This window comes from Mirounga leonina, unplaced genomic scaffold (genome assembly GCF_011800145.1).
Source record: "Mirounga leonina isolate KUSES-001 unplaced genomic scaffold, KU_Mleo_1.0 Mir_418, whole genome shotgun sequence".
Classification (NCBI taxonomy): Eukaryota; Metazoa; Chordata; class Mammalia; order Carnivora; family Phocidae; genus Mirounga; species Mirounga leonina.
The window spans coordinates 6,233,374-6,260,134 of NW_023270739.1; the positions used below are offsets into that span (position 1 = coordinate 6,233,374).

At 56.9% G+C, this 26,761-nt stretch overlaps 1 protein-coding gene across 3 annotated transcripts; it reads left to right on the forward strand.

The window, feature by feature from the left end:
- The first annotated feature begins 121 nt into the window (after positions 1-121).
- On the forward strand, positions 122-19,824 carry CBX7 (chromobox 7). 3 transcript variants are annotated; one of them, XM_034987486.1, is made up of 6 exons: positions 125-416; positions 2,596-2,639; positions 9,309-9,374; positions 13,467-13,533; positions 16,026-16,377; positions 16,728-19,824. In XM_034987486.1, exons 1-6 carry the CDS (start codon positions 348-350, stop codon positions 16,880-16,882), a joined length of 753 nt encoding a protein of 250 aa, XP_034843377.1. In that variant the 5' UTR covers positions 125-347; the 3' UTR covers positions 16,883-19,824. The 3 variants fall into 3 exon arrangements, with proteins under 3 accessions (XP_034843378.1, XP_034843377.1, XP_034843379.1); XM_034987488.1 differs by having other exon boundaries at positions 16,305-16,377; XM_034987487.1 differs by lacking the exon at positions 9,309-9,374 and having other exon boundaries at positions 122-416.
- Positions 19,825-26,761: the final 6,937 nt, after the last annotated feature.

Here is a 26,761-nt window from a genome sequence, read left to right on the forward strand (position 1 = left end):
CGGGGGCGGGGCAGGGTGGGGCGGGGCCGGCGGGGAGGGGGAGGCCCTGGAGGGAGGGGCGTGACCTGCCGGGCGCGAGCCGAGCCCCCGCCCCGCCTCCTCCTCGCGCGCTCGCTCGCTCGCTCGCTCGCTCGCGCAGAGGAAAACGTTGCGCAGGTTCAAAAATGGAACGTCGGCGGCGTGAGGGAGCGCGAGGGGGTGTGCGCGCGTGCGCGTGCGCGTGCGCGCCCGGGCGAGGGTGACGGGGTCCCCGCCGGCCCGAGCATCGCGCGCCTCAGCCGCGGCCCCGCAGCTCCGCCCCCGGCCCGGCCCGGCCCGGCCCCGGGCCCGCTCGCCCGCCGCCCCGCATGGAGCTGTCAGCCATCGGCGAGCAGGTGTTCGCGGTGGAGAGCATCCGGAAGAAGCGCGTGCGGAAGGTGAGGCTGCCTGGGGGCGGCTCCCAGGACCCCTGTGGGGTCCCTTGTTGTCCCCAGCACCGTCCCTTCCACGCTGGCGGCAAGGGGGAAAGTGGGGCGGGGGGCCCGGGCAGCTCCGTGCTGCTGGGCTCGTCTCCCCAGTCTGTGCCTCAGTTTCCCCTGCCACCTTGTAGAACGAGTAGAATAAAAGTTGTCGCCCCGGCATCCTGGGGGCAGCTGAGCCCGCCAGAGCTGGAGATTAGGGTCAGACTGTAGGGATCCTGAACGCCATCCTTCCTCAACCTCCCCTCGTTCTAAATAAGGGGAGATTGAGGCCCAAGTTGAGGAAAAGGCTCACTGGTGTGTTAGCGTCGGAGCTGGGTCTCGAACTCAGGACTCCGGACTCGGTACCGAGACCTTTGAAGTTGGAGGCGGAGCTTCAGCCTCCTGCCTCTGAGGTCTAACTCTGGACTTCGACCTTTTCGGATCCCTTCTACCCCCACCTCCGTCTTTCTCCCCGTCTTGCAGCGCACACCTCTCTGTCTTCCCCACCCCAACTCTCAGCCCCGCCCGGCTAAGCTCAGTGAAGCCGCCTACAGCGCTGGGGCATTCTCTAAGCTCCTCCCCCTTCCCTTCGCCTCCAAAACATACCCTGCAATTTAAGGAGGCATCTGTTCCACTGGGTTCGGGTACCCGCGCCTCGGGGCTGGACTTTGGCGGTTCACACTTCCTGTGCACCTGTTTGCAGAGTGGTCGCCTCAGACCGGAGGTGGGGGATGGAAACCCTTGGGGAAAGTCCTTCTGGCACTCACCACCATCCTTTTCCCTTATCTCCCCTCTGCAGCCCCTTGGGAGGCTCCAGTGGCAGGGCTGGGAGGGGTCTTAGAGGTCACCTCCTCCTGTTTGACAGAGGCAGAGACTGAGACCCAGGCAGAGGAAATGACCTGGTCAAGGTCACACAGCAAGGTAGAGATGGAGGCAGAGCAGGAGCTCAAGTTGGCTAATTGCTAGCTCATCTTTGGAGAGAGAAAACTCAGTCCTGGCATCTTGAGCCAAGGGTGAAGGTCGAGGTGGGCCATGGGTTTTTCTTCCCCCAGCTCTGATGGGGTTGAACTCTTGGGGCTGCCCCTCCTCCTTCTCCCTTCCTCCAGGATTTCCTTGATTTTAATTTATTCCACAAAGCCCAGTGCTTTCCATGCACAGTAGCCTAAACAGATACCGTGGTTACCCTCCTTCTCCATGGTAGTGCCAGAGAGTGAGGGACATCATTCCTTCAGCCATTCACTCAAAGTATATTTATTGAGGGTCTGTTACATACCAGGCACCATCCTAAGCCCCAGGGAAGCATACATCCCTTCCCTCATGGAGCTGCCATTCTGGCAGAGGAGACACGTAACGAACAAGAAATACATACAGATGCCTTCCAGTGGGGCTGTGTGCTGTGCAGAAAGAGAGCTGGAAGGTGGGAGGGATGGCATCAGAAAGGTTGGTCAGGGCGGGCCTCTTTGAGGAGGTGACTTATCTTGGTCTTAAAGTTCTAGTGCGGATGGGGTGGGACTGGAAAGCCAGGCCCCTGTCAGTGAGGAAGGGAGGGGTCAGGCTGTATTTTCTAACTACCGGAGGGGTGACCATCACTTCTGAAGGTGGAGACTTTGTTAGCCTTTTCTGGGGTCCTGCCAGGGTCTTTTGAGTTAAGAGCCCTAAAGTCACCAGCCTGTCACCCCTGGGCCAGAGGCAGCCTCTCCCAGGGAGGGGGTAGTGGGGCTAGAGCCATGGGAAACACACCAGTGAGGAATTTTCTAGGATTTGGAGAGTCTTCTGCAAAAAAAGTTAGGAGTTATGGTCTTAGCACTGGGACTCTGGGCACTGCATCTTTGGCGATACATGCCCCATGTGGTCTTAGTTTCCCCATGTGTGACATGGGCTCTGAGCTTCTGCCACAGGAGCCCCAGAAATGTTTGGGGCCAGATGCTCTCCTGTGCTTTCGCAGGAAGGACAGTCTGGGGTAGTCATGCAGCAGCCAAAGTTTGGGTGTCTCTGGGTTGGTGGGGATCTGGTGCAGAGTCGGGGGGGGAGTGTCCCTGGATTGTGTATGTCGTGGGGGAGCATCAGTCTGCAGAAAGTATTGGGCCTTACTGTCCTGTGAGGGGTAGTCGGGGCAGCTGTGTATCTCACCGTGTCTGCTTCTCTTTCTTCCCAGGGTAAAGTCGAATATCTGGTGAAGTGGAAAGGATGGCCTCCAAAGTAAGGCTCCTTTGTGTGTGTGTGTCTGCCTACCTGTCCACCCTTCCATTTGCCTTTTGCTTCGCTCCCACCTAGCTTTTAGCTCCAGCTGCTTTAGTAATGGCATTTGGACCTTGATTAAATCATCCTCTTCTCTGGGCCTTGGTTTCCCCTCTGCCAGCTCAGGGGCTAGAAGGACATGAGGGTCAAGGTGGGCCCCAACTTTTCTTCTCTCTTGCTCCCCTCTGGGTGAGGCTCCATCTTCTGGTTGGAGCCTCCCCTCCCCTCTTCTGGCTTTTCCTGGCACCTGGGAGGTGAAGGCCCAGCATCTTGGCTTCAGACATGGCTGCTGGCCAGGTGGAGGTAGAGCAAATAGAGTGCTGAGTGGGGGGTTGTGGGGCTGGACAAGACAAGTCTAGCCAGTGGGGCATGAGTCCTCAGTGCCATAGAGCTAGGGGCCAGGGCCTGAGCCCACTTTGCCTTTGGGCAGCATTCTCCAGTCTACCAAGCAGGTTTCCATACAGCCTTGTAAAGCAGGTATGAGGGTGATCTCTAAAGATGAGAAGACATGCTCAGAGAAGGTAAGCACCTTGCCTTAGGTCACACAGCAAGTGGAGGCAGAGGTGGGACTTGACACTGGCCTCCCCAATTTCGGGTATCTCCTCTGTGCCTCCTCCATCTCCAGAAACGGGGGGTAGGTTGCTGGCTCTAGGACCTCTCCCAGTGGCTCCACCTCTCCTGCTGAGGTCCAATCAGGAACCTTCCTACTAACCAATCACCTCCCAACAGGGGGGTGGTAGTGGGAGGGAATGAGCAAGTCGTGGGGCCTCTTCATTGGTTTGTGGGTGCCCTGCCTCCCTGCCCTGCCTGCTAGGGACTGACTCCTGGAAACCCCCGTTGCCCAGAGCGTCTGTTCTCTGTGCCAGCGGCTTTCTGCCGTGTTTACGTTGAGGACTGACCTGGTATTGGATTCTGGGAGCATCTTGGGGGCCTGGTAGGGAGACACAGCAGAGGGAAATACAGCCTATGTTGCCTCAGCTTCTCGCTCTGCAAAATAGACTCTATAGGGCAGGCCCTGCTCTCCTCTCTGACGCTCCTTCATCTTTGGGGTGCAAGGCCTGGGCGCATGTGTTCAGGGCGACCTGCAGGCATTCTGAGGTTGGGGTTGGGAACTGGGCAACTAGAGAATGCACTGGTCCACTCCTGCTGCCCTGCTGTGCCTCCCCCAACACCCTGGAACTGGAGGGGGATCCCCTCCTCCTCACAGCGGATGAGACGTGGCCTTCCAGCCTGGGTAAAGGAGCAGTAAGAGTTGAGGCAGAGCTAGAAAAGGAAGATGCATAGGGTGGGCAGCAGGAGCACTGATTCCCTGGGTGCACGCTCCCCCCTTAGCTTTTGCACCGGAAGGCACTGCAATGGCGTGTAGTCACCAGTCTGTTGGCCTTTAAGGCACTGTTGGCGATTTTTCCTTCTCTGTGGACTCCATCTTTTGAAAGATTTCCTTCTCTAAACAGAGATACTTATCAATGAAAAGTTTCTTCTTCCACTTCTTTAATCCCAAATGGATATGTCTGCCTAGCAGGGCTTCAGCCAGGAGAGAAGGGCCTAGCACTCCAAGAGCAGCCCCTCATGTTTCTGCTGGCCTGAGCCCCTGGCCCTGCTGCCACTTGTTTCATCACATGCTGAGACCACCAGGTGGGCCCTAATGACTGCCTCTTGTGACTCCCCAGAGGGGTTCTGGGAGCCCTGTTTGACCAGATGACCTGGGGCATGCCTGGCTCCCCTGCACTTTGGTCCTGGGTTCCTGGCTTGGCTCACACCTGTCCAGGTCCCCAACGTGGTGGGGCCTCTGCTTCCTGATTTACGAATCGGAATAATGAAGCCTCTGTCGCAGCATTGTTGTGAGGATTAGGTGATGGAGATGAAGTACCTGGTGCATTCTCAGATGACCAGGCACTTAGGAAATGTTTGCTGTTAATATGAAGTTAGATAGTTCAGCCTCTAGATCTCCCTGCAGCCAGGAAAGGGATCTGGGAGATTCCATTCCTCATTGGAGCTCAAAGTAGCCTTAGAAATGGTTCAGATCAGTCCTCAGATGGGGAAACTGGGGCCCAAAGAGGGAAGATCATGACAAGAATATAACTTCCAACCCCATGCGGTGTGGTACCTACTTCCTGCCACCCACTGCATCACCCCACTTCACTTGGGGGAAAAAAGGTTCAGTCAGAGGGAGAAGCAGGAGAACCCGGGCTCCTTTGTAATCCACTTGGGCTTTAGTCTCCCTTCCTCAGGGGCTCTTGCTTGGAGAAGAGGCTGAGAAAGAGGGTGGGAGTGGGGAGTTGGGTAGGCTGTTGCCTGCAGGTCTGGGAGCCTTGGCTAGGGTAGTGCCAGCCTTGGTAGGGAGAAGAGTCAGATTCTCCTGCTCAGCAGCACCTTCTTTGCCCTGGTCAAGGAGGCTTATATTAATAACAGAAAGCATAATTTAGATTATACACTCACTCTGTGCCAGGCCCCTGTTAGACTATTACATGCTTTGCCCATTTTCTCTCCCCAACTGTAGACAAATGACTGCCCTTCTTCCCCAGCAGATGGGGCAGAGGAGCTATCTTGTTTGTTCTGGAAGGTACAGCAAATTGCCCAGGGAGGGGCTGGGGTCACAGGGCAGAGGATGTTAAATCATCAGTTCCAGGCTCTCTGACCCACAGAGACCCTCAGATACCCCCCTGATTTCAGCCTGCCCAGGACTGCTGTTCCCCCTTTGGAAATGGCATTCCTTTCTTCTTTTCCCACTTGTGAATACTACCCCATCTTTTAGGGAGGACTGCCTCTATGGAGATTTGGTAATGATATTGTCAGTGGGCGCAGCAATAACCAGGCTGCTTATCAGTAAGCACCTTGTATGAGTCAGGCATTGGCCCATTTTTAATTGCCTCATAGCAACCCATTTTACAGATGGGCACACAGAAATCCCCAGCAGAGGAGTCTGTGTTCAGGGTCAGATACAGCTGGGATGATTTGAACTATGGTTTACCTGATCCCAGAGCTTGGGGCCTACACAATCAGCTCTGCCAAAGGTGACTGAGGATCTTTTGCCTGTTCCTCTCTTGGCCGTTCAGTAGGAAGTGCTCAGGCTTTGGAGCCAGACCAGGCTGCCTTTGAACCCTAGTTCTGTAGATTTACAAAGCCCTCAACCTCCGCAACTCCATTTCTCTATCTGTCCAATGAGGCCCTAGCCTCACAGGACCCTGGGGAAGGCTGCCTGAGACAAAAGTTTCCTAGCCAGGGACAGAGGAGGCGCGCCTTCCTCTTCCAACGCCGGGTTTTCAGTACCAACAGCAGAGTCCAGGGTTCTGGCCTGGCAGGTGTTCGCACTCTAGTGGAATCGATTTAATTAACGCGTATTTGCTTTTACTATGTATCACACTGAGCTAAGTGCTTCACGTGGTTTAGCACAACTAATCGTCACATTAAGCCCCAAATTCAGGGACCTTTGGTAGTCCCACTTTACGGACGAGTAAACGGAGGCCCCAGCGGCGGACGAACCTGTGCACCGCCGCGCCCCTCATTCTCCGACCTGAGCGCGCCACGCTGCTTCTCGTTTTTGGGGGGCTTTAAATTGGAGGGGGACTGGGGTGGGCCTGGCTTTGGGGGGCCCCGCCCCCTGCACGGCGGGAGCCTGCGCAGCGCGGCTCAGGCGGGGCGGCCGCGAGCCTGTTTACCCGGCCTCGGGGGCGGGGCGGTCGGTCACGTGGCCGTGTTTACCTCGGGGCTGGCGCGCTCCGTCCCGCCCCCGCTCCCCATTGGCTGGCCTGGGAATCCGGGGCGCGCCCACCTCTGTGCGCGCGCGCGCACGGCGGCTGTGCTGCAGGGGGCAGGGCGGGGCAAAGTGGGGCTCTCCGCCCCGCCCCCGGAGCGCTCCGTTCCAGGCCTACCCGCGCCGGTCCCTCTGCTCGCTCCACCCCGCCCTGCCGCCCGCCGGCTGTGCGCCCTGGTACAGCGTGCGCCTAGCTCTTCCCAAAGCGCGTTTGCCCTCGCCGTGGCCCCGGCTCCGCACATTGCGGAGCAGGGCTAATGGCCTCCACTTTAGGGGGCGGGGGTGTCCGGAGAGGGAAACGCTAGTGCAGACCCCCAGCCTTTCTCTCCCGCAGCATGGAGCCGGACCAGGCCTCCTGCTGCTTACTTAGTCTGACCTTGTCCCACTGTTATACACCTCCAACTGCCCCAGTCCAGTAACCATCCCCGCTGAATCCGCTGAGCCTTTCCGTGCACCCACTGTGTGCAAAGCCCCAGTCAAACACAGGACGTGGCCAGTCAGGCACTATCGACATCACAGACCGGTGGGGAGACAGATGTAGTGACAAGTGAAAGACCCCAAGGTAGAGGGTAGCCAAGATTCAACAGTGCCAACCACAGACTGGCCGCTTTCTGTCTCAATGACCTCGGCAAGATGCTTACCCTCCTTGCCTCCCGTTTCTTCATCTTTAAATAGGGTAACCTACCCCATGGTGGTTTTTATGAGGAATAGATGAGTCCCTGGCAGTGAGTTGTGCTCTTACCATGATGGTGGTGGTGGTGATTCTTAAGATGAGGAAATTGAGGTCCAGAGAAGGTTAGGGACTTGCCGGGAACCACACGGCACCCACATCAACAAAAAATGGGCAGGGCAGTGTGTAGGACAGAGAGGACTGGAACACTGTAGAGACATCTTAGCAGCTAGAGGAGAGAGGGCGAGGCAGAGGACACAGGAGGAACACAAAATTCCTCCTTTCTTGTAACTAGATAACAGCTGAGGAAATTTAACCTTTGTTTTGGAAGAGGAAGTTTTGGAGTCTCTGCCAGTTTCTGGTTGCTTACACTTTGGGCTTTATGCAAACTATCAAAAAGCCCCAGTTTCACTTTCAGCTTTTCTTCAGGGTGAGCAGAACTCTACGGTGGCTTCTATAGCCATTCCCAGAGCACCTAGGGGCTGGGGCTGGGCACCCTGGGGTGGGGGCTTACATAGCCTGCCAGCCAGGATGCCAGCTGGATTCATCAGTAATTTTGGCAGGTGCCAAGTGCACCAGGCTGTGGCGAGCAGCAGAGGGGAGGGTGCATTCTGAGGGGAGTGAGACAGCTTGAGGAGGATGTCAGGGGAAACTACAAGGGCCTGGCTCCTGAAGGATGAGGAGGAGGTCAGGGAGGGACTGGCCCTCAGGCGGAGAGAACAGCCGGTACCAGGGAGGTGCGACTGTGCCTGATAAGGCTGGGCGTGGGGCACTTGGGTAGGGACTGTGAGGTCCTCAGGGCTTGGACCTTTGTTGCGGAGTCCACAGAGCCCGACAGGGGCCCCGACACAGAGTAGGTGTGCGGAAATGTCAGCGGAAGGAAGGAGGAAAGGATTCTGTGTTGGAATCTGGATTGGACGACTGGTAGCTGTCAGTGTCCCAGGACAGTTTAGCTCTGCTGGTTAGGAGATAGCAGGAGCAGGGGCTCCACCCGGCCTCTCTCTGCCTCCTGACACCTGCTCACCTCCCTTCTTGTCCAGCAGAGCTGGGTGCAGCCTGGGCCAGAATCACAGTCTGTTGCTTTGGTGTGGTTTGTACATAGACGTGTATGCACGTGAACATATATGTGTGTTTATATGTTTGTACATGTGTTGTATGTTTGAAAACATGTATGTATAGACACATTCAGTTATGTGTTTTAAAACTTTTCATTTTTTATTCATTATCATCTGTTTATGGTGAGTGACACTAGTGTTTCCATTTATGGAAGCCATAAAGGTTTTTTTTTTTTTTTTTAGTAATCTCTACACCCATCGTGGGGCTCAAACGCACGACCCAAGACCAAGAGTCACATGCTCCTCTGACTGAGCTAGCCAGGCGCCCCTAAAGTTTGTTTTTAAAATAAACTTATTAAACAAAAAAAGCGAGCTGCTTTAAAGGCAGGTGTTAAGTAAACAGCAGTGCAGGTGGAACAAAGATGGCTTGAGCTGTGGAACCGCTGAGCTGTCACTCCCAAGACTGGCCCACCAGGGGATGCTCTGTGGTCTGGGGGTGGTGGAAGGTCCCTGCTGGAAATACCGATAGCCACCTACCCAATTCCTGCTGTGGGCCAGGCCCTGCTGTGAAGGTACACATGTGTGCCAAGGAGGGAGGGAGCAGCTCAGCCCAGGCAGAGGAGGCCGGTGCGGGGCGGGGGTGGGGGGGCAGCAGCCATAAGCACCGGGCACTGCGCTAGGCACTGAGATGAACTCATTCAGGAGCACAAGAGTTCTTTACTGATAGAGAAACGGAGGCACAGGGACCTTGAGTAAATCCTTCAAGGTTGTACAGCTAGCAAGGGCAGGGCTGGGATCTGAACCCAGGTAGTCTGGCACCAGAGCCTTGGCCACATGCTCAGGCCTCTCAGGAGAAGGGAGTCCTGGGAGCGGTGCCCTGTGCTTCTGAGCATGAGGTCTAACTGGGTGTTGGATGCGGTTATTTGTAGGGTGGTGTGATCAGTGCTCAGAATGAGGGGAGTTCTGGTGTCGTCGGAGCCGCCTGACCTGGCCTGGGCAGCCAAGGACAGCTTCTGGGAGTAGGTGACAGTTATGCTGGGCCAGGAAGGGGGCAAGAGCCTGCAGAGGGCAGGCCCCGGTGGAACAGCTGTAGCCTCAGGGAATGCCGGTGGGGGGCAGGGCAGCTTCCGACCTCCTGTTTCTCTCCCCAGGTACAGCACGTGGGAGCCGGAAGAGCACATCCTGGACCCCCGCCTGGTCATGGCCTATGAGGAGAAGTAAGGGGGCCTCAGGCTGCCACTGGGGCTGGGCATAAGTCAGGCTTTGAGGTTTCATAAGGAGCCTGCTGCAGGCTTGGTTCTGAATGAGGGGCATGGGCATGGGGGTGGCGGGGGTCTAGTCTGCAGCTGAGAGAAAGGGGGTGGGCACCAGGTCCCAGGGCAGCTGAGGGACCTGGTGCCCTTTCCTATTGCTGAGTGATGTTGGCCACTTCTCTAACCTCCCCAGGCCTCAGTCTCTCTGCTGTAAAATGGGCCATCCCTAATAACACCGGCTCTGATTCCCCCAAAGGTAGGGCTTTCAATTGCTGTGAAGGGTATAAAAATGCTTTATACAGAGATGCCCTGTGTGAGGGGCAGCAAAGTCCGTAATGGGCAGTCATGGCCTTGGCGACAGATTCAGAGAGAGATTCTCCCTAGAGACTCTCTCACCAAGAGAAGGAAGTCCGGTGAAGCTTGAGAAAGGCCAGGGGAGGGACTGTGGCTTTGGAGCAAGGATGTCTGAGTTCTGGTCCGTCCCACTTGGCCACCTCCCAGCTCAGTGGCCCTGGACAAAGCTCCCCCGGGCCTCAGTCTCCTTTATCTGCCAATGCTCTGCTCTGACTCCGAAGGCTGGTTAGTGATTGGCAGCTCCTCCGATGGATGGTGAGGGTGCATCTCAGGGGAGAGCCTTTGACAAAATGTTGTTTCTCCTGATGTGGGAGCCTTTTGAGTCTAAACATCCCCATTTGCTGTAGGAGCCCCAGCTTTACCGACCTTCCTGCCAGCAGGCAGCCCCAGTCCTTCTGCCTCTTCCCATCCTGCCCACTTGACAGGGCGGGATCTTGGCACAAAATCATTTCCATTTGGCCCTTTACGGTAACCTCCTGAGACGGGGATGAGAGTCTCATCTGACGGATGAGGAAGCTGAGGCTCTGGGAGCTAAGGGGCTTGTCAGGGGGACCTCACAGCTGGGAAGCCCCCTAACCCAGGCCTCCCGACTCCCAGTCAGATGCCCTTCCCCTGCCCCTCCTTGCCCCCTTCCCGTTGGTTCTCCCCAGGAAGTGTCCTGCCGCCCATTCCAAGGAAAACTTTCCCCTCTTCCTGTTCTTTCCTTTAAAAATCAGGGTGTCCCTGTCCCACAGCTTTTCTCTGGCTCCTGGGCGCTTGGTGGGGCCTTGATCTAAAAGGATTGTGGTGCTTGGGGGAATCCTGTGGAGTGTCCTGAACTGCAGTGAGGAGAGCATCAGGCAGGTGTCCAAGTCCTGAATTAGAGTTCTGGCTCTGCTACTCATCAGCTGTGTGGTGGTGGGCAAGGCCTTCTCCCTCTTGGGGCCTCATCCTCCCCATCTGTGAAGTGGGGACAATAATGCTGACCTTATGGGGCTCTCATGCGGAGCAAGGGGTATGAAAGCACTTTGTAGACCAGTAAGTGTGGGAGCACGTGTGTGAATTATCTCCCTGATGGTAACTAAGGGTCATTCGTTTGCTTGTTCAACAAGTCTTTATTGAGGTTCTGCCATGTGACAGACACTGTTCCAGATGCTGGGGACACAGCAAGGAGCAAAACCAACGAACATCCCTATTCTCACGGGGCTTGAATTCCAATGCAGAGACACACAATAAAAAAAAACACCAATAAATGTATATGATATCAGATGGTCATAACTATTGCAAAGACAGGGTTGGGGGCAGGGAGAGGGATGGGTGGGGGTGCAGGGATCAGTGGGGTGGCTGGGTGGGGGTTTGACCATAAACCTGGATTACGTGAGGGAATGAGCCCGGCAAGTATTTTAGAGGAGGACATCCCAGGTAAAGAGAACAGTGCAAAGGCCCTGGGGTGAGAGCCAGTGTTTAAGGAACAGCATGGAGGCAAGCATGGGTCTGAGTGTGGCCGGCTGGAGTGGTGTGAACTGGGTGAGGTGGGGGAGATGAGGTGGGAGTAGGGCAGCTGAAGGAAGGGGGAGCACAGCTCCGGGAGTGCCACATAAGTCCTGGTGGAGGATTTGGATCTTATTTTGAATGAGTCAGAAAAGTCAATAGTTAAGGAACAAAAGAAGAGCTTGGAGACTTTTACAGACCCACTGTGTGACTTTTGGCCTACTTCTCTCTCAGTCTTGGTGAAGAGGGGGTAAAAGAGGGATGATGTCCACTTAACACCTGCCTTGCAGAGTTTTAAAGAGACTCAGAAGGAGTCTGGCAAGGGGGCTCTTCTGCGGAGTCCCGCCCGCAGGGAGAGGCTGAGAGGGCGCGACTCCAGGGTGCCACTGCCCTGCGGCCCTGGACGTTGATGGGCAGGATCCACCTGGGTGGTGAGGACTGGATAGAATGGACCCCTCCCCCTTTACGCACGCACGCACACACACATGCACACACGCTGCAGATTGGAAACCAGGATCATGTGGCCTGGATTCCAGGCCTGCCCTGCTGGCCCTGATGGACCCTGGGCCTGACCCTGACTAGGCCTGGAGCCAGAGCTCAGCAGCCGACATTGTCATAATTTTGGCATTGGGCAAGTGACTTAACCTCTCTGGGCCTCAGTTTCTACGACTATGAGGTGTGGATAGTAACCGTGGCTCCCTCACAGGGTGGCTGTGCGGGTTAGATAGAGGGTTGCCTTGTGCAGAGTATCCAGTGCATGATGATCATAAACAACGCTCATATAAATATCATAAACACACTATCATCATTATTCTTTTCCCCTACAGCCTTTCCCTCTCCCCTGTCTACTTCCTCCTCCTCTTCCTCTCTTCTTTCTCTTCCCTCTCTCCCCTACCCCACTTTAGTATTTTAGCTTGTCTACCCTCCATTTTGATAAATCCCAGGGACCTCTCTTGTTCCTCCCGAGAGCCCTGGTGGCCAGGGGAGAAGGGACCCTCTTGCTCCAGACGAGGACACTGAGGTCCAGAGGAGAAGTGACCGGCCAGGGTCTCCCGTGGGTCAGGGTAGAGCTGGGCCTGGAACAGGGTGTCCTGGGGCCCAGCACCGGCTTCTGCGAGAAGAATCTCACCCTCAAGGGCGGCAGGTCTGTCCTGGCAAGCCAAATGGCTGGTGTCACAGTGTGATCAAATGCTGGCTCCTGGGCCCCACAGCAGGCCGACTCCACAGGGAGGGAGGGAGGGCCCCATGCGCCCCGAGGGCAGCGCTGCCCCGAGGAGGGAGGAGGACGAGTGGTGGAAAGGGCTGCCCGGGGCTGGGGCTGGTTTCCCCCAGCTCAGATGGAGAGACTGCCTGGGGTCACAAAGCCTGTACGGGGAGGGGGGGTGCACTCCTGGCCTCCACATTCTCGCTGCTGCCCACATGGCCTCTGCAGCGGGGGCCGCAGAAAGTGGGGTGGGATGAAGTGAAATCGGCAGGATGAATATGGCGCTGACGTTTTCCACTGCTGCCGGCGCTGTCGTTGGAGTCTCTGTTACGTTGTGTCTCGTGCGTCATGTGTGGCTTTGTACGCATCCTCGGGTTGTGCCTGTGTGTTTGGGATGTGGGGAGGGCACCCCGCAGAGAGTCTGACACCTACTAGGGACTCAGTGCAGGCGAGTTTCTCTCCCTTTCCCGAACCAGATGATACAGGTGAGAGCCTGTCCTCTCCACCAGGGTCATGCAGATCCCAAATGGGGAAAAACCTGGGCAGAGCTTCACTTAAAAGAGGACCGGTCCCAGTCTCAGCAGCTCTCCTGGGACACTGGAGGCAAATTTGATTGACAGGTTTCTGTACCACTCTCCCGAGAGTGGAAGCTGGATCTGCGTTGCTTTGGAGGCTGTACCCAGTGGCATGGAGAGCAGAGCTCCGGTGTGACCCTGGAGCCCAATAAACACCCACATACTTTTGGAGACGTCACCCAAGTCCCGCCTTAGCGATTAGGACCAGTGGCTGTGGCCCCCCCCACTTTTGCCAGATGGGAAGACCGAGGTCCTGGGATTTGAACGTGGGGCCCCGCTGTTATGGTGTAAAGAGAGCAATGGGGAGGAGTCCCTACCCTAGTATTGGGGGGTGGCCTATGGCGGGTGCCCCTTTGCCCGTCGACAGCAGAGTGTGAGGTGGAGCGGATGCTTTACTTTCCCTTAAATGTCACCAGTGTTTGCTTTTCTTCTGCCATCTGCTTTGCACCCCAGGGAGGAGAGAGACCGAGCGTCGGGGTATAGGAAGAGAGGCCCGAAACCCAAGCGGCTTCTGCTGCAGGTAACCCCGCCAGCCTTGGTGCCCATCCACAGGTCCCCCTGCTCCTCCCACCAGTCTCCCCCACCCTCTGCATTTGCACCAGCTAGTTGACCTGAACCACTCACCGTCCTTGCTCTGCCCAGGGCACTGTGGGGTGGGGGCCCTTAGTGGGTAAGTCTCCATGGGGGGAGTGTGGGGAAGGAAGACAGCCGGCGGGGGGAAGTGCTGTGGGGTTTGGGGGAGGGTGGGTATATGGCTGATGGGAGCCTAAAATTTTGAAAGCTTAGAATCTTGTAAATAAGCCTTTATGAGACTCAAAGTCCCCCAAACATTGTAATATTTGTAGGACCTCAGAAACATAAACTTTAGGATTGAGGAAATGTGGGAGCCTAGGGTTTTAGAACCCAAGAAAGGGAGACTCAGAATTCTGGAACTGTTGTCTTGGGATGCCCTAGAAATGTGGCATTTTTGAGAAAGGAGAAACCTACGGGGCCCCCTTTTCCAGTCCTCTGCCAGAGGCGGGCGTCTAGACTCCGGAACACCTCAAGTTACCCAGGTCTTGGGGCCCCTTTGCTGACTTCACTGCTTTGCGTGGGAAGCGGGTGGAGTTTGAAGTGATGTGATATGAGGCAAGTCTCTTTGCCTCTCTGAGCTTGAATTTTCTCATCTGTAAAATTGGGATGATAAGCATAGCTGCTCTCCTTAATTGAATAAGTTTCACCCAGGTGTTCGAAGCCAAACGATAAGGCTTCTTGGTCCACACAGTGTGAGCCATGGCCAGTCTCCTGCCCACCCTTGAGTACAGATCACCTGAAGCTTTGGACAGAAAAGATGGGTTTCCCTTCACGCAGTGGGCATTTTCCATGGGGTTTGGAATGAATTGGGTCCCAGGAAGAAAGGTATCTGTCTGTCGCACGTCTTTCCCGAACTTAGCAACTTAGAGCAATAAACACTTAGCATATCACAGTCGGGTGGGTCAGGAATTCAGCAGTCCTGTAGCTGGTTTAGTGATTCTAGTTCACGTTACAGTCGTGATGCCAACCGGCGCGCGCTCATCTGGATGTTTGACTGGGGCGGCGTGATCTGCTTCCAAGGTGGCTCCTCACATGCCCGCAAGTCAGCTCTGGTTGTTGACAGGAGGCCTGGGACTTTCCATGCGGACCTCTCCGAGGGCTCCCGGGTGGCCTGACAGTGTGGCCACTAGCTTCCCCCAGAGCGGATGATCCAAGAGCAAGGGAGGAGCACAGTGTCTTTAATGAGCTAGCCTTGCAAGTCCCACACCCCAGCACCCGGGGCCGAGGGGACCTGGGTGTGAACTGCTTGAGGCGGGCCTTGCTGGGGCAGTCTCAGAGGCCGGCCACTGCAGTTTCTTCACCATCAACTGACGAAGAAACTGAGGCTCCAGGAGGCCAGGAGTTTCCCCAGGGTGACACAGCTGGATCCAAACCTAGGTCTGACTCCAGGGGCTCCGGGATGCCTGTTAGTAGCTGAGGTCCTCCCTTGGTGAGGTGGAGAAGGGCAAAGACCAAGCGCTTTGCAGTGTTGGAGTTCACTGGGCTCGTGATGGCCGCTGCGCCAGGCTGAAGGAGCGGGTTTTGGTTAAGCTGCAATAGGATAAGCCCTCCCAACATTGCAGTCTTGTCCCGACCTCTCCCTGGCCAGCCCTCCTCCTGTCCCATAACAACCTGCGTCCCGGGCCGAGTGACGGGCATTAGCGGGCAGGACGGGAGAACGGAGCCTGTGTGTGCGATCTCGGCTCCCAGCTGGGGGATGTTTGACCTACAGGCCCCATCTTATGGCCTCACTCTCTTCCTGGGGGCTCTTGGCCTCTGGTGACAGGTGGCAGCAGAAGATACTGTCCCGGAGGGATCCAGGCCCTCCCAGCACCTTAGCACCAAGGATCTTTCTTGGATCTGTACACATCTTGGCCAAAGTCAATAAAACAAATCTCTAGAGTACAAAACTCCAGCCCTTAAGTGGTGGAACACGTGCCCTCCAGCCCCATCCTAACAAGAGTGCCATGTGGCGTCGGCAGAGGGCTGGGCCCGCAGCTCGGAGTGGAGGAGGACCCCAAGAATCTTAGGGCATCCACCTCACACCATCTCCTTGGCCTGCTGGCTGTTTCAGCCTTGGGGGTCCTTTAGTAGGCAAAAATTCCTTCCCCGTGATGAAGAATAACTCCCTAGTTTATCTGCTTCATAAATCCAGATTTGCTTTTTCTTGGTCAATTTTCAATCCGTGCTCTTGGATGCTCCTCTGCTGTGTGGCCCCTGTCCCCGAGCCACCTGCACCTCCCCCCGCCGCCCGGGGAGATGAGGTGGCACCAGGCCAGGCCTGGGGCTGGGCTGGTCAGGGGTGGCTTTCTGGGCTGGGCTGGGGGCTGGGGTAATTGCTGGCTCTGGGCCATGCAGCACAGGGAAGGGCACTCCAGGCGGGAGGAACAGCATGAGCAAAGGCGCGGCCGCGGCCGGGAGGGCAGGGCTGACCCGCCGTGCCCTGGCTTGCCCCCGCAGCGGCTGTACAGCATGGACCTGCGGAGCTCCCACAAGGCCAAGGTCAAGGAGAAGCTCTGCTTCTCCCTGACGTGCCCACTCGGCAGCGGGAGCTCTGAGGGGGTGGTCAAGGCAGGGGCGCCCGAGCTGGTGGACAAGGGCCCCTTGGTGCCCGCCCTGCCCTTCCCGCTCCGCAAGCCGCGCAAGGCCCACAAGTACCTGCGGCTCTCACGCAAGAAGTTCCCGCCTCGCGGGCCCGACCTGGAGAGTCACAGCCATCCACGGGAGCTCTTCCTGCAGGAGCCAGCAGCCCCGGACGTCCTGCCCGCAGCCAGCGAGTGGGAGCCCGCTGAGCAGCCCCCCGAGGAGGAGGGTAAGGTGGCCCCTCGCCCCCGTCCCAGAGCCCCTGAGAGCTGGAGAGTCCCCTTGAGTCGTCAGGTCCAATTGCTGCAGTGCCCGGAGGGGGCCCAGGGTGCTCCTGAGGCCACACAGCCCGCGGGGGCCCTGGCACCGCCCCAGCTCTTCCTGTGGTCCCGCTGTTGGGGCGGGTGGTCCAGGCAGGGAAGACACTCCTCCCGGGTGTCCAGCCTTGAGCTAGGCCCGGAGCTGGAGCCGGTGCTGGGCGGGCGGGGGTCTGCATGCCCCCCACCGACCTTCCCTATGGTGTTGTCAAGGCCGTCCTCATCTCTCCGTCTTTCTGTCTTTCTCCCGTGCCTGTCGCAGATGCAGACCTGGCCGAGGGGCCCCCTCCTTGGACACCCGTGCTCCCCCCAAGTGAAGTGACAGTGACCGATATCACCGCCAACTCCGTCACCGTCACCTTCCGCGAGGCCCAGGCGGCTGAAGGTTTCTTCCGGGACCGCGGCGGGAAGTTCTGAGTCACCATTTTTACTCTTCGTAAACTGTTTGCTTTTGGGCTTGGGGTGGGGACTTCCAGAGATGGGGAGGGGTTGGGGGCGGGGTAATTATTTTATTTAAAAAAATATGGAACAGGAGCAGGGGGCAAGATCCCGACACTTTCCCGCCACCTCGCCCGTTTCTCTGCGCCTGATGTTTACAGAAAGGGTTGGTGGTCTGTTTTGGGGGCTGGGGCTGGGGCGGCCTGGCATCGCTCTGCCCAGCAGGGGGTCATCTCTGGGCCAGGATGGAGACAGGGCCACCCATCCCTGGACACCTCCATCATCATTCTTCTCTAGAGACGCAGCAGCTGGTCCCAGGAGCCAAAGGAGAATGGAGGGCCTAAATCCTTTCCCTTGAGCCCCCCACTCCCTCCTTTCTGGTTGGTTTCCCTTTTCCTTTTTGGGGGTGGGGGGGTCTTTATTTTTAACTTTCCACTCCAGCTTTGCGGTGGGACATAGAGGCTGGCTTTGACCAAAAATGACCGGGTCAAGACGAGGGGGCAGGAGGAAGGCTTTGCGGTTGTTGTGGTGCGTCCCATACCCTTCCCTGGGCATGGCTGCCAGCTGAGCCCCTTCCACTGGGAGCCCCCCCCACCCCACATCACCTGGCATGTGAGAAACACTCATGTGCACACCCAGCCACACAGGCGTGCACACCCGGCCCCGGGACCCTGTGACTGCGGGCAGTGTGTCTGCAGATGCGCGCAGTGGGTCTTGTAAACCTCCTGTTGAGAACCCCGACCTGGTGAATTGTGGGGTGACTCCCAGCCTCAGAACTTGTCACGGGCACCCCACGCTTACCAGCCTTGCCCAGCACGTCATGTGACAGGATCGCTCCTGACTCAGTCTGCTCACAGCTGTCCGCAGATGTGGTTCCGTGGCTTTACTTGGCCAGCCGCAGGTACGCCGTGGGTCAGCACGGGCTCTGAGGCACGTGGGCCCTGTCCTTCCTCCCCCGAGGGCTCTTGTTTTCTCTGACTCAGGTGACTTTTCAACCCTACCCACTCCTCTCTTTTGCTGCCCTCCCAGAGAGGGAGGGAGCATCCCACCACCTTCTCAGGGCAGCCTTCAACTCCCGAAACCCTTCCTCCTTCCATTCTGCGTCCCCTCCCCATTCATCCTAATTGCCACAGCTGGGAGTGACCTAGTGTTCCTGGGGGGGCCTCTGCCATGTCTTCCTGCAGTGGGGCTGCAGTGGATGGTGGGTCAGGCTGTGTATGAGCCCCCGCCTGCTTGTCAGGGGCTGTGGCCGCCAGGAGGAGGGGCTCTTGCTTTCTGCTTTGCACAGATGTGCACTGTGGCCAAATAGCTTCCCAGGCCGCGAGGAGGGGCTGTTCCCCTGCTCCAGCCCTGTAAGGGAGAAAAAGCCAGGTGGGGCTGGGCACCGGGGGAGCAAAAGTAAAAGGCCGGCTCCCTCCACCCTTCCCCTATCATCAGAGTTGGGCACTGGGGGGTGGGGCCCTGCCCACCCTCTCCCAGGGCCCTCTCCCCACTCTGCTTTGTCCTGAGGAAGTCAGCAGAATCCCGCTGAGGCGAGGATAGGGTGATTCTTCTCCCAGACCCCTTCTTCCCAAGTTCCCAAACCAAAGACAGCCTGGACCCCATTTTTGTTTGGGGTGCCCTGCTGGCAAGATTCCTAAATCCCTGAGTCTCTCTCTCCCCTTCCTCCTTAATCCTTTGTTGTCCAGGGTCAATTCAGTGCTTCCATTCGGGGGTGGTCCTCTCTGGTGGTTCCTCCCAGCCTAGGAAGTTGACTCTAGAGGAGTATGTGAGGGCGGACCAGGGAAGGAGGGGCAGCAGAACTCCCCCCCAACCCCGCCCCATCCAGCTGTGAGACCCTGGGTCCAGGAAGGGCAGCCTGGAGTTGGGGGACTCTCCCAGGACATGGGCTCCCAGCAGATGTGAGGGTGGTGGAGCGGTGGGGGGGGCGGCCAGCGGGGGGCCTCTCTAATCGAATGCTATTGGCCGTGACTTTGGGGCTGGGCTGGCAGCTTGCAATAGAAGGCATACACCCCATCCCGCAGGGGACATGGGACCTCTTCCTGCCTCATGGGCACTTTCAAAGAGCTGTTTGTGCAATTTGCGGGCTTGGGGGAGTCTGGGGGGGGCCGTTTGTGGAGTGAGACAGCTGATGTTCTGTCTGCTGCAGCAGGATGCTTCTTGCCTCTTCCTCAGCCCTTGAAGGCACGCAGGGTGTCCTGCATCTCAGAGAGGGGCTCCCCACGGCTCCCCAGGTTGGAGACCTCTATGAAGGGCTGGGTGTGGTCTTGCAGGCCTTTGCCCAGCCCTGAGCGTCCCAGCGGGGCCTGGGACACTGAGCTCCCACCCCACCCCACCCCATCCCAGAAGGCCAGTACTCTCAGCGGTGGGGACGCTTAGAAAGAGTTGGACCGTCTGTCTTTCCTTCCCCAGCCCCCACCCATTTTGAATGTAGAGAGCCCGGTCGGTACTTCCCTCTTGCTGTGGGATGGGGTGAGGAGAGGGTTCCCCCACCCCTGGCTGGGCCACTTGCAATGCCCAGCCGAGCCCTGTCATCCCTCCAGGGGGATGATCCCATTGCTGACTCCCCTCCTGCAGGGGGAGGCGCTATGCCCATGTAAGGTGGCTTAGCTTTGCTTTGTAAGTGGCCGGCCTGAACTCCACATCTCAGCACAAGAAGGCTGCCTTTGCACGGAATGAGCGTTGAGCTTTGTTCAGACAACGTGAATGTATTTGGGAGGGTTGGGGGCGCGGGCTGATTCCAAGCACATGCCTTTTCTGAGCGAGTGTGTGCTGGGAGGGCTAGAGCGGATGCAGAGCGCGGTTTATTTTTGTACTGATATTGGTAAGAGACTGTATAGCATCTATTTATTTAGATGATTTATCTGGTAAATGAGGCAAAAAAATTATTAAAAATACATTAAAGATGATTTTGAAAAAAACTCTCGCATTCGAGCCTTCCTTTGGTGGTGTCACAGCCGGGCCGAGGGAGGAGCTCCAGCCCCCAGGGTGGCAGCCTGAGGGGGAGGTCCCGGGTCTGCCAGTTACCAACCATGACCTTAGGCTGGCCAGCCCATTTTCAGAGACCTCCAGATGTACAGTGAGATGAATTGGGGTGGGGGGTGGGGAAGTGGAAGCTGGCACGGAGATGGGTGGATGCCCACCGTGGGGGTCCCTGCAGGGTGTCATCAAAGGTGGAGTGGGGCTTCTGATCTCTTCACCTTTTCTCTGCTTCCTGCCCAGTGTGTTCTATTTTAGAACCGGGGGGGGGGGTGGCGGGGAGGGGGTCAGTATCCCCAGTCTTTGTAATTGCAGGTTCTGGAACCCAGGACTGTTGCGAGCTAACGGTCCTCTGCTGTGTAGGCACGCTCGGCGGCGCAGCTGTCTGAGCCCAAAGGGTGTGGTCGGGGCCCAAATGAGTGACAGCTGGGAGAGTCCTTTAAGCTTCTCCGCATTTAGGTTCACCCTGGGCTCAGGGTAGAGACTGGACGGGAGCACACAGGGCTGGTGACAGAGAGCAGGTAAGAATCAGCTCACATCCCGGCCCTCCCTGCGGCCACCCAGGTGGGGAGTGATGGCGGCCACAGCTGTGGACATGTCCGTGGATGAGGGGGAACGGAGAGGCTGGAGATGGACTTACGTGGTAGAATTGTCAAGACCTGGGCAATGATTTGGTGGGAGGGTAAGGGGGGCGTCACGATTATGCCCGGGTTTCTGGTTCGGACAACCGAGTAGATGGTGGTTCTTCAGCTGGATGGAGGCTGAAGGAGGAGAAGTAGGATTGGAAGTACCTTGGTGACCCCCAGAAGCAGAGCCTACGACAGGGGTTTTCTCTGGGGAGTGATCCCAGGAGCAGGAGTGAGGGAGTAGCCTGGGTCGGGGAAGAAAGAAAAGCCATGGAAGGTGCATTACTGAGGTCACCGTGTCATTCCAACTGAGATGACCCAACAAGTACAACCACGTCTCCCAGAGTTGTCCATTCCCAAAGGATGAGGAACGGGAGCATTCTTCACTGCCTGCCATCCATCGCTGGCTGAGGGTTGCCCCGGGGGGCGCTAGCCCAAGCCCCCAACTTCCGAGCTGTGCATGCGCCCGCTTCCACCATCCGTTACCCCCTCTCTCGTGCTGCTGGAAGAGCCTGGGCCAGCAAGTGGAGACAGGCAACCGTGCGCCCCATCCTCAGCTGAAACAGAGCCGCGGCCAAGACACGAGTGCCCTGGGGACCACTGATGGCGTCTGACCCCGCCCAGCCCTCGCACTCTGCTCCCCTTTGTGCGTTCTCCGTACAGACTCGCTCTTTCACGGAGTCTCCAAAGAGGTGGCCAGGTATAATCTCTAAACAAAAGACTTGACACTGAGAGTCCTCAGTGCTGCAGCTGGCCCCAAGCCTGTCACGGACGCTCCTCATCTCCCTCCTCCGCCCCTCACTCGGCCCCGGTGCCCACCGGTCCAGGCTGTTTGCCTGGTGGGGCGACCCAGCCTCTCACCCGGGAGGAGTCTGCGCCCTCGCTGACTCGTCTTTGTCAGATCAGCTGCAGCTGCTGCAGGTGCCCGTTTATGATTGCCATGGGGCCCCAGGAGGGACCTCAGCGACGCCTGTGCCCGCAGCATGGAGCAGCAACCCTGGTGTCTCGGGTCTTCGAGGCCAGTTAACCACATCAATTAAGTGACCACTGTTTTTGCCCAAGGGACTAGGTGGCAGTGGGGGCTTCTGCGGAGTTCCTTCCACTGTCCCCTGGGGGAGCGTTCCCTCCGCTGGAAACTAGGGCCAGGGTCTAAACTGCAGGGGTGAGGAGGGCCAGTGCGGCGCCCGCCCCGCTGCTCTCCCTGGACGCAGCGCCGTTGGTTCGGCATGTACACTAGGTCCTGGAGGACAATGGCCCGACTCCGCAGGGTGACAATGGCGGTGAAGGGCCAGGTGGTGTGCGCAGAGCAGACAAACCTTATTGCGCGTCAGTGTCCCAGTCTGGTAAAAGCTTGAGCTGCCCACTTCTCCAGCAGGAAAGGAATCCAGCGTAATCAGCTCGCCGGGAAGGGCCCGGCTGCTCTCCCTGAGGGATGATGCTCTATCGAGGGCCGACCTCAGCGCCCGCCTCCGACAGGTGCGCCGTTCATCAGCTATGGGAACGAGCTGTGGGAGCAGCTCTGCGAAAGGAAGCGCAAGCTGTTAGGCCATGCGTCACCTCGCGTCATCCACTGGGGTCATTCCACGGGTGGGTTTCTTGTGCAGGTACTGGTGGAAAGGACAGAGGCTGGCTGTCACCCTGCGTCCGACGTGAGATCTTCTCTATGCTGAGTGCTCTCCGACGGGCACAAATCTGCGATACAGTGTGCCCCCTTCAGGAGGACATGGTCAGACGTAAGAAATCCATCCCAAATGTCCACCAGCCTGAGCCTTCGGGCCCTTCCTCCAATCTATGCCAAGACGGTTTCAGCATCTGTTGTGGTCACCTCAGAGGCCGATGAGCTCCCCCACCCCAAATTTGGTGCAACTGTTGAGCTGTATGCCACACACACACCAAAGGGTGTGTGAAAATACCGATTCCATGCATAATTGAGATGGTTGGGGAGAGGAGGGAGCGTCGGGGGGGCGCCTCTCAAGCGGGTCCGGCAGGTGTCCTGGTCAGTCGGGTAACTCCCGACTCGTGGGGGGTGCTCTCGCATCGACACCTCCTCCTGGGCCGTTCATCGCCCCACTCAGTCTGCGAGCCTCCAAGCCAGCCCCACGTGTGCACCCCTCATTCCGGCTCGGGCACGTCAGTGGCTCTCGTAATCTCGGGGCAGGTTAGTGTTTCCTCCTGGGGCCAGAGAGTGCTTCCCTGCTTGGTCCATGCCGGGATCAGGAAAGGAGGCGGAGGTGAATCTTGAGAAGGAAAAGTGTAATTTGGAGGCGCATCTGTCTCAGGCGGGGCCTTCACATGGTCACCGGGCGAGGGTCCTGCCTTCCCTAGTCAGGGTGACGGGCTTCCCCTGCCAGCCTCAGGGGTCAGAAGACTTCTCAGACCCCTTCTCCCAAATGTTTTCATCCCAGGGCTTAGGCTTCTGTTCCTTCCCTGTCAGGGTCCCCAGCTTGGCGTAAGAGGCCTGTCCAGGCAGCATGTGGCCTCCTCTGCACCTCTCACGGCTAAATATCGGGCCCAGGGGTCCGCGTGATGTGCCCCATGGCTGTGCGAGGTCAGGGGTCTTGAAACTCTTGTCATATGTAAAATGTGAAAAAAAATTATGTGTGTGTATATATATATATATATATATATGAAATAACTCTATTTTCCCAAACAAAAAACCTACGAGAAGCTCTCTGGCATTCCCAGCATAGCCTGGATGGATAGCAGCTGAACTGACTGCCGTTTTCTTTCTCCAGACTTTCCCACTGAGCCCACACCGTCCCAGTGCATCCTCTGCCATGGGTTCTGTTGTATCCCCGCCTCCCCTGCCTCCCTAAATTCATATACTCGATCCCTAACCTCCAGTACCTCAGAATACGACCTTATTTGGAAGCAGGTCCTTTACAGAGATAATGAAGTGAAAATAAGGTCAGAGGAAGAGCCCTAATCCAATGTGACTGATGTCCTTATAAAAGGGGACATTTGGGGCCCAGAGACAGACATAGAGGGAAGACAATGTGAAGGACATGGGGACGGGACAGCTGTCTCCAAGCCAGTGAGAGAGGCCTGGAATAGATTCTTCCCTCACAGCCTCAAGGAACCAACCTTGTCAACACCTTGACCAAGGACTTCCAGCCTCCAGAGCCATGAGTAAACATATTTCTATTGTTTTTAGCCGCCTGACCCCCCCTTTGTTGGAGTGGCCCCAGTGAACTGCTACCGTGTCCCTGAGAGTGGAGTCTGAGACTAGGCTTGGGTGCGAGCACTTTATTTGGGAGGTGGTCCTAGTAAGCAAGAATGAGGGCTGGGGGCCATTGAGGTTGATGGGCAACAGGAGCTTGAGTCCATGTAGACTTTCTGAGAAGCATTCAAAAGCCTCCCCCAGAAGGACCATGCTTACCCACGGGCTCCTATCCCTCAGCATCCAGGTTGCCCGGGGCGTCGACTCTCTCGTACTTATGAGCTGTGTTTGTGCAGAGGGCAAGGGAGCTCCCACCCGGGGTCGGAGGAGCTGGGGAGCCAGAGGGGGCGGAAGCTGGACCCTGGTCAGGAGGGAAGGAGGGTCCAGCACTGGAGAGGCTGCATGGGGAACCAGCTACGGTGGAGAAGTGGGAGGAGGATCACCTCCACAGATGGTGGGGGACAGAGAGGGAGGCCGCCCTTGCTGGGACTCTGCTGGGGCAGCCCGCAGCCCTCCTGTCTTTCCAAAGTCTCCCAACTGTCCTTGCAAATCTGAGGGGAAAGGGGAAGAAACAGCCAGGCCCCAGGACTGCACACACCCCTGCATTGCACAACAGGGCCTTCGGTTGGCTCCTGGACCCCCCTTCTTAGAAGGAATCAGATGGCATCTGAGCCTGGTGTGATCCCACCAGCCCTGCACTCTGGTGCTCTTTCCTAAAAGTCTCAACTCTCCTGCCCTCAGCCAGTGGCTTCCAGTGGTTTCTTCAGCCTCTCTCCACACTGGGTGCATTCAGACCTTGGGAGGGTATGGGTGGGATGTGGGCTGGGCCCACCCCAGACAGGAAGGAGTCTTGCCGAGGAAGCGATGTGGCCCAGGGAGTCTTGGGGAGGCCAAGAAGGGCAGGGCAAGATTCTGGTTGAATGACCAAGCCAGAGGTCAGCCTGACCCTGGAGCCAGCCACCTGCCAGCCCTCAGTTACTGGGCTGTGCTGCACTTTGCCCACGAGGAAGAGTGAATGTTCATCTGCTCGGCTCTTCATGCACTTTCCCATTTATTCTTCCATCTATCCAACCATCCAGCCAACACCGCCTGCATTTCTGGTTCAAGTTGGCAAAGCTGAGCTGAGCCTTTACCTCTCCTCCTTCCTAAAATCCCATAAAATGACAACCAAGCAACCAATCAGCACAATGAAAACTAAAATGAGAAATATGGATAGCAGGACTGGAAACCTGGACGGGGGGTGGGCATTCAGCACATGACAAAGGTTGAGGAATTTCCAGAAGGTGTAATGGTGGCTGAGGGCAGAGTAGCAGAGGGAACAGAGCACGCAGGCAGAAGGTAAAGAGCACATCTAGAAGGACAGGTGAAGGCAGGGATGGCTGGCCTCCAGGCGACAGAGTCGAATTTCTCAAACAGACATCGAGAACACCCCTCGCTCTGGGTGTTGTGACCTGTTCGTCTAGGGCCTTATGATATGTGAACAGAGTAGTCAGCTGGGACAGGAGCTCCCCAGAAATGACTCACCAGGTAAGCTCCTACGGTGGGGGGGCATCCCCAGTGCTTCTGATGGGGACATCAGGGTCAGGGAACATAGCAGGGAAGAGGGAAGACAGCAGTTCCAATAGCCGTGAACCCCGCCTCCACCCCGTCCTCAGCTTTGTACCAACTTCTTGCTGAAGAAGGGCCTGGGTGCGTGGACTCTCCCAGTCCTGTCTTCCTCCAGCCAGCACCTCGCTGTGGCTGACGCCGGTACTTACCGTGTAGCGTGCCAAGGCTGCCAGAACTGATTGGTGGGCTTCGAGAACACATAAATTCTTTTGCAGTCCTGGAGGCTGGAAGGCCGAGATGAAGGTGCTGGTGGGGTTGTTTCTTCTGAGGCCTTGCTCCTTGGCTTGCGGATGGCCACCTTTCCTTGTGTCCTCACCTGGTCTTCCTTCCATGTGTGTCTGTATCCTAATTCCTCCTCCTCTTCTTTTTTTTTTAAAGATTTTATTTATTTATTTGAGAGAGCGAAAGAGAGAGCACAAGCGGGCAGACGGGGAGGGAGAAACAGGCTCCCCACTGAGCAGGGAGATCGAGCCCAGGACCCAGGGATCATGACCTGAGCCAAAGGCAGATGCTTAACCCACTGAGCCATCCAGGAGCCCCGGTAATCTCCTCTTCTTATAAGGACACTAATCCTACTGGATTAGGGTTCACCCCTACGACATCATTTAACTTCAACCCCTCCGTAAAGGCTCTGTCTCTAAATGCAATCACATTCTGAGGTCCTGGTAGTTGGGACTTCAGCACAGGAACTTTGCAAGGGGGTGGGGTGGGGTGTAGTGCCTGGCTGGCTCAGTGGGTAGAACCTGTGACTCTTGAACTTGATCTCAGGGTCGTGAGTTCAAGCCCCACACTGGGCGTGGAGCCTACTTAAAAAACAAAAAAGGGAATTTTGCAGGGGACACAGTTCAGCCCATAACACTTAACCACCAATACCCAACTTGTCTTCCTGCTAACAGAACCTTCATTCATTTGGGAAGAGAGGAAGCTACTGACCCAACGACCCTACGAAATGCCGCTCCCCACCGCTAGGGGCGCTAAATGACCAACGATAGGCGAGGGAGCCACTGGCAGTCTGCCGGCGAATTGGGGCTCACCCAATGCTTCCTCATGATTAGATGCAGGTCATGCATCTTCAGCAGGGACATCACCAAGGTGATGCTGTGTTCTCACGGTACCCCAAGACCTAGCACACGATGTCTGTTTGCCCCATTGCTCATCATGTCCTCTTGGATCATTTGATTAGGGTGGTGTCCACTAGTTACTCCTTTTTCTGTCAAAATGAAGAACTATTTTCTGGAAGAGATCATTTGAAACTATGTAACTATCCCCGATTCTTCATCACATTTTTTTTAAAGGTTTTATTTATTTGACAGAAAGAGCACAAGCAGAGGGAGCAGCACGCAGAGGCAGAGGGAGAAGCAGGCTTCCCGCTGAGCAGGGAGACGATGCGGGACTCCATCCCAGGACCCCGGGATCATGACCTGAGCCGAAGGCAGATGCTTAACCGACTGAGCCACCCAGGCATCCCTCTTCATCATATTTTCA